Source organism: Vigna umbellata, chromosome 3, assembly GCF_029865625.1.
Source record: "Vigna umbellata cultivar VRB3 chromosome 3, Vumbellata_1.0, whole genome shotgun sequence".
Lineage (NCBI taxonomy): Eukaryota > Viridiplantae > Streptophyta > Magnoliopsida > Fabales > Fabaceae > Vigna > Vigna umbellata.
The window spans coordinates 52,450,322-52,457,571 of record NC_142167.1 but is presented as its reverse complement, the minus strand read 5'-3'; the positions used below and the strand labels follow the sequence as shown (position 1 = coordinate 52,457,571).

The following is a 7,250-nucleotide window of genomic DNA, read 5'->3' as shown; positions in this document are numbered from 1 at the left end:
TGATAGATGGTCTACAACAGGATATTGTGTTTTTCTGGGAGGAAACATTATTTCATAGAAAAGTAAGAAACAGAATGTAGTAGCTCGATCAACCGCGGAAGCCGAGTATAGGGCAATGGCATCATTAACATGTGAACTTATATGGGTGAAACAATTCCTTCAAGAGCTTAAATTTTGTGACATCCATACTATGAAGATGTATTGCGACAATCAAGCTGCTCTCCACATTGCATCAAATCCAGTGTTTCACGAGAGGACTAAACATATAGAAATTGATTGTCATTTTGTTCGTGAAAAGTTGTTGACCAAAGAAATATGTACTGAGTTTATTGGGTCAAACGATCAACTCGCAGATGTATTGACTAAGTCATTAAGGGGTCCTCGGATTGAGTTTATTTGTTCCAAGCTTGGTACATATAATTTGTATGCTCCAGCTTGAGGGGGAGTGTTAGGATATTTATCCTATTTTATCATCATTATAGTGTGTCAAGGGTTACCCTATTTATCATGATTATATTGTGTCTAGGATTATCCTATTTATCATGATTATATTGTGTCTAGGGTTACCTATTTATCATGTATTTGTGTATCAATTTATTCTTATAAATAGAAGATTGTGAGAGGGATCAATTAAGCCCTCAAGAATTATTTCTTTTCAATCTTAAGTGGAATGATAAAAAGAACATTACCCTTTTAACAAAAAAACTCTGACACAATGGGAAAAAAAAAGAAAGAAGAAAAAACAGATAAAGATTGGGAATTTAATGCCCCTTCCCTTCCTGAAGGGAGGCATGTGTTGATATTCAATATTGTTTGATTGAAGAACTAAGCAAAAATGGAGAGAAAGGGAAAAGAAGCTGCCAAAGTAATGTTTGTTCCCTCAATGTAAAGTATATTACAGCCTTAGAGTTGAAGGGATGACTAAAAGGAAGCAGCAGAAGGGTTGACAACAATGTGCCTAAGAGGGTGTGCAACATCACCACCACCAGCATGCTTAACAAACTCTGCTGGAGACAGGAAGTTTCCATGGCACACACACATGATCCTCACTTCCTCTCCCTTACCATATTTGTACAATATTCCCTCAATCCTTCTTCCATTAGGACCATCCCCTTTTGTAAACACACAAGGCATGTCTTCCATTGAGTTTGTCCCAATTTGCTTTCCCATTATGTTCTGTGAATGATGAGTTTTCTTAGATGGATTCTCCACCTCTGCTTTGGAACTTCGAGCCACATGTTCATTTCTCTTGGCCCCTATACCCACACCATCTTGTGCTGATTGATTACTAGCAGGGCTTGCTTCACCACCACAACTATTTGATCCTGTCATTTCACCAAAAACTACATTATCAAATCTTCCTTTTCTTAAATTTGATGTTTTCGTTTCCCTCATTTTCAGCTAACTTATACAATATACATATAAACACAACCACAAGTTCCATCTTTGAAAGAAAAGCCACACTTGCTTCAATATCAAGTAACACATTCCAATAAATTATGCTTTGTTTCATTCTGCAATAAGTGGTGATCCATGAGCATCCTTTTAATGCCATGGAAGGGTTTAAACATCAATCACTGTATATATAGAAAGTAAATGAATGAACTTAAAAAGCAGTCCTAAAAAAGGTTAAGTTTATCCCTGATCATTCTGCATAAATTATAGATGAATGCACACAAATTCAGTGTCTAGCCACGGATATCATTTCAGTTATTAAATGATAGAAATTTTTTTGTTATACCATCAGTAAAGGATTGTAATAATAAGTAGCAAAGTCAATAACTATTAAGGATCGACTTATGAGGCTGCATATTCATCACCTATGTGGCTATGCCTGAAAAATGTCATTTTTCCTAAGTGATATTGTGTTCTAAACACGTCAAAATAGTCCACTAGCATTAGCTTGTTAGTTGATACAGGTTAAACCATGATGAATCTGAACAGTGTTTTTGATGAATGAAGGTAATATTACATGTTAAACCAAAGACATTTTGTTCGGAAGTGAAGTCAATCAAACATGCTAAGACATACTCATTTTGCAAACAAGACCAGCAAATTACTATTGAAGTGAGGTTGCAATATCAGAGCACATGCACAAACACAAACCATCTGGTAGAAACTAGCATGACATTCGAAATTGTCTCATGAAGCTCGACAGCCAAAATAGAGCAAGAAGTAGTGCCATCAGTAAAAATGTTCTTGTCTTGACACAGGTATTATACCAAAATTTAAGAATTAAGTATAAGTTCCATGAATTTAGCCAAACTTCAGATTCCATAGCATCATCCGATCATTCCAATTTAGTTCTTTTGAACTTTCATGAGTGAGCATTGTTAGGGCCTTTGACATCCAGAAACCAGAGCCAGGATGTAGAATCAAAACCTCAGTATAACTCACGTAAGAAGATACAGGCAAAAATACAAAGAGTACTGAATCACTATAATAAATAATTAACTTTTATATCACTTAGCTTGATTAAGTTTTGATGGGTCTTTTTTTAAAAGATAAAAATTTACTCATTGAAATATAAACAACAGATTCGGAATATGTTTGTAATAACAGGAAAATTAACTAATAACCTTAGTCTTGAACTGCTTATCTTAAATGACCAGAGCTTAAAATGGGAATCAATAAGATTAAGGGGTCATGATCTCAATGTAATTGATTATCAGTTCAGCAACTAGTGATGACAATTCAGTTCAATGCTACTATAAAAAGATGTGTATATTATTAACTTGAAAACCTATAAGATCACACCTTAGCAAGCATAAAATTTACAGTGGTAATCCATCTCAAATAACATACAATATATTCAAGAGCTTTATTTGGTAAAGCTAGCATCTTCTCTTTTTGGTATCATAGTTAATTCAAATATGAAGCTTCAAATAATGGTAGTATCACATGTGCAAGAGAAATTCCCAAGTGACAGAATAAAAGTGACTGTTTCACAATGCTGGAACGGTGAAAAAGAAAACCTCACAATAACATATACTTGCAAAACATAATTCCTTTCAGTGTGCTGTGGCTTCTAGGTGATTATTACAACTCAGAAAGGGACAAATGCATAACAATGAAAGACTAAAGGGGAAAACTGGAAGGGGAATCGCCCCCAACTTTATAATCATTCCAAATTTCCATACATATAGTGACCAAATAAAACGAAAAGCCACAAAAAGGAAGAGATTAACAAATTAACAGCTTCAGTAGATTTCAATACAAGTAAAACAACACTCTTCATGGTTGAATCTCAAGAACACTAAGTCCCCTTACAAGTAACAAATCATATTCACAGAATCAATTAAAACTTTAAAACAAGCAAGTCACACATAAAAAGATACACAAATCACAAATACACAATCACCATCACACACTCGTAACACAATCACCACCATATAACCACAAAAAGCAGCACGATGTCAAACTCATATGTACAGTAACCAAAATTTACCTAAAAAAGCCTTGCTATCCATTTCGGACACTGATGAAGAGCTTCCTCCTTGCGAATCTGCCGAACCCTGAGAAGATGGCTGCCCAAACAGACCTTGAAAACCTTTTCCCTTCCCCAACACATCGCCAAGAACAACCTGCTTTGGCGCCGCCACACCCCACCCTAGAGGGGGCGGAGCCAAAGTGGCAGAACCAAATCTCGTCAACCCCATTGCCACCACACTGCCACCCTCCACCTCCTCAGCGGCGGCGCAGCCACCAGCAACGGCCTCCCGGGAGCCCTTCTGCTTCTCAGACCGGCGTCTCTTGGCCTCCATCCGGCGCAGAGTCTGCATCTCCTTCCTCCGCCGCCACTCCTCCTCCGTCTCGGTTGGCAGTGAAGACGTTCTCATCAGCGCAGGGAACGCTGCAAGCGGCGGTGCCACCGCGTCGTCCTCCCTGAACAGAGGCATTGTCCCCACCACAGAAGAAGAACGCATAAGCTTCTTCTTTTTTGGGTTCTTGTCCACCCCAAATCTTCCTCCGAGAGAGAGACCAAGGTTCAACTCAAGCTCTTCATCCTCCTCCTGATCCTGTTGCTCAGGACGAGGGTGATGAAGAGGCTGCGATACGCTAACGTTATTCATATTATTATCCCTAAGGGTAACACCTCTCATGGCAAATCCCTGAAGCAAATCCCTCGGGTACCTCTCCATCCTCTCAGAATCCTCGTTCCGATTCTGCTGTTGCTGAAGATGGGTTGGTTGATGCTGCTGCTGTTGAGGGTGCCGCTTCTTATAGTCCTCCATCATCAATGCCCGTTACAAAAAGACAACAACATAGAACATCGTGAAGTAGTAACACCTGTTCACAGCATGTTCTTCACACAATCCGCGTGTGCAGCAGAAAAGAACAAGGCTTGGTGGGGTGACGAGTAGCAGTGATTCAAATCAGCAGTAAAACCCATGACACCAAACATGCCTCCTCATCAAATGATGCCAAAAGCAGCACACAGAACACAACTGGATTACACAAAAACCGGTTCTTTCCTCTCAAAACAGTCGAAATTTAATGCAATTAATTCAAAAAAGAATTTTCCTTTATTCTCCCAGACAGCAATCAATCCTCACACAAAACAAATAAAAAAAAAAAACCATCAAAATCAGTTTTTTTCTTCCTCTTCGTTTCTCACACGTGCGAAACCCAAAGCAAAGAAAGAAAGAAGCAACCAAACACCAATGATTCAAGAGAAAGAGTGAGGAAAAAATGGAAAGAAGAAGAAGAAGAAGAAAGAAGAGAAGAAAAAGGTGTTGTTTTGCTGAAAGAGGAGAAAAGAAGGAGAAAGTGAAAGAGGAGGAATAATATTTATTAGTGGACGAAAGTACCCCTGGGATGTGACGGGTTGAGTGAGGAGGAAGAGACAAGTGGGTATGGCGAAAGAAGGGCGCGTGTGTGCCACGTGGAGACAGTGACATGATTTTTTAATGTAAGATGAGATTGCTGTCGAGAGGGACAGATGTCAAAAGGAGGGTGGGGATAAACCAATTGCCACGTGTCGGTGAAGATCCCGGAAAAGGAAAAGGAGACGCGTGTCTCCAACATTAATAATGATTTATTATAGTTTGTTTGTCGTGGTTGTTGCGGCTTGGGGTTATGTGTTGTTTGTGCATTAAGTCGTGTCGTGTTCTCTTAGGTTAGGTCCTATGCGGTTCCACTTTTCCTCAATTTGTCAACCTCTTTCGCTTACTCACTCACTGCCACCCATGTGCCAACCTCAACTTCTCACCCCATTCTTTCTTTCTTCTTCATTAGCTGTACCCCATCATTATTTAATAATTTTTTCAATATATTTATGATTTAATTAATTCTCCAAAATTTCACAATAGACACGTGTTACTTAAAGACGTCTTAAATTAAATAATAATAATAATAATAATAATGAGACTAACCTTCTACAGCTGATCATGATATGTACCTTGTAGGTTGAGTTTGTTTTTATTGCTGTTCTCAGTTAATTATCTCTGTGGGCATGTAATTCATAAAGTCAACTTTATTGTATTTGGAAATTTCTCACTAAATTATTGTTTTCCATTTTTATACATTGTTAATTCAAGAAAACTTTTAAATATTATCTTCAAATAATTATTACAATAATTGTACAGGGAAAAACTTAATTTGAGAAATTTTGAAAATTGTTAGTAAAGTCTTTTCATGGATGAATACTGTGTATTGATAATGTAATTATAGAAAACGATAATTCTAAAACTAATTTTGTTATAAATGATAATTTGTAATTAAATTATGATTTTTATACATTATCAATAGAAATTTACTTCTATGCTTTTCAAGAGTATTATCATTAAAAATCAACTTTATTATATAAAATATTTTATTTAAATTGTTTTTAATTTTTAACACATTTTCAGTCAGTTTAATATATTTATCAGTTTATTTTTAAAGCGATTATATGGAAGTTAATTTTATTATATATGGTCATTTGTGATTAAATCATAATATTTTGTTTTTGTTTTAGATGTTAATAGTTAATGAAAAGTAATTATTGCTATACTTTTCAGGTAATAGTTATACTTCTTTTTATTCAATATGAATGTATTTGACAAATGTTAACCCTCTCATCCAACTAAAAACGAGATTTATATTTTTTTTCTTAATGATTAGAAAAGTTGAATTTATTATATATTGCAATATGTAATTAAATGATAACATGATTTTTTTTAATAAATTCATATCAATTTAAAATAATTGCTGGCATGGTTTTTAAAATAACTATTATAAAATTTGATTTTATTATATGTGGTAATTTTTAACGAATAATATAGTTTTCTTTTAAATTTATATACGTCTAATGAAATTAAAATAAGTATTGATATATATTTTTTAAAATAATTATGATAAAAATCAACTGTGTTAGGTATAGTAATTTGTAAGTGGAAGACAGTGTAAACAAAAAAAACAGCAATACTACAATATTTCCTAGTGTTATATTATGAATATTTATTTTTTCAGAAACAGAAAATCAATTTCCTTTACTTTCTTCTAAATATTATTTCATTGTGTTTTATTTTCTTTTAATATGTATGAAACTTAAATTTATCAAAGATAATTTGAATATATAATATATTAATACTTTAATTTGGATAATGTATTTGTGTTTGAAATTTTAAAATATTTTATTTATATTTATTAGTGAAGCATTTAATTTATAAAATAACAATAATAATTTATAATTTTTTATTTTAATAATATTTAATATATATGATTTTAATTTAAATTTACACAATAACAATTATATATTTATTATGTATTTAAAAAATTTTGTACACATTTTAATATGTATATATTAAATATTATATTTTATTATTAAATAAATATATCTATGTGTCGTATTTTATATATATAGGATTAGTACATCGTAGATTTGAATGCATGTTGTCATGTGCTTTAAAAAAAATATTACATTTGTTTCTTATTTAATCATTTTATAGACAGCAGTTCATTAATTAAAGTATTAAAGACTATTCATTTATTTTAATCTCTCTTCTATAAATATTTAATAAATACGCCTATATCATTTTAAGAAGAGGCCATTTTCTAATTAGCTTCTTTTTCCTAGGTATTTAATGTATATATGAATTTGTGTGACAAATCTTTTCTTTTTAAGGATTTCATTAAATCTAATACACTTATATTACCTATCTTTTTATTGTTTTATCATTGAAATTAATCTATTCACGTTTCATCAAATAAATAACTTATTATAATAAAACATATTAAAGGTTGCTTCAAATTTTAAACTTCTATGT

General features: G+C 33.4%; 1 protein-coding gene across 1 annotated transcript; it reads right to left on the bottom strand.

Annotated features, from left to right (window-relative positions):
• Positions 1 to 836: 836 nt before the first annotated feature.
• LOC124840155 (ninja-family protein AFP3-like) lies at positions 837 to 4,767 on the bottom strand. The gene is made up of 2 exons (XM_047316162.2): positions 3,449 to 4,767; positions 837 to 1,325 (listed from the first exon to the last, which is right to left on the bottom strand). The coding sequence occupies exons 1-2, from the start codon at positions 4,236 to 4,238 to the stop codon at positions 922 to 924; spliced, it is 1,194 nt and encodes a 397-aa protein (XP_047172118.1). The 5' UTR covers positions 4,239 to 4,767; the 3' UTR covers positions 837 to 921.
• Positions 4,768 to 7,250: the final 2,483 nt, after the last annotated feature.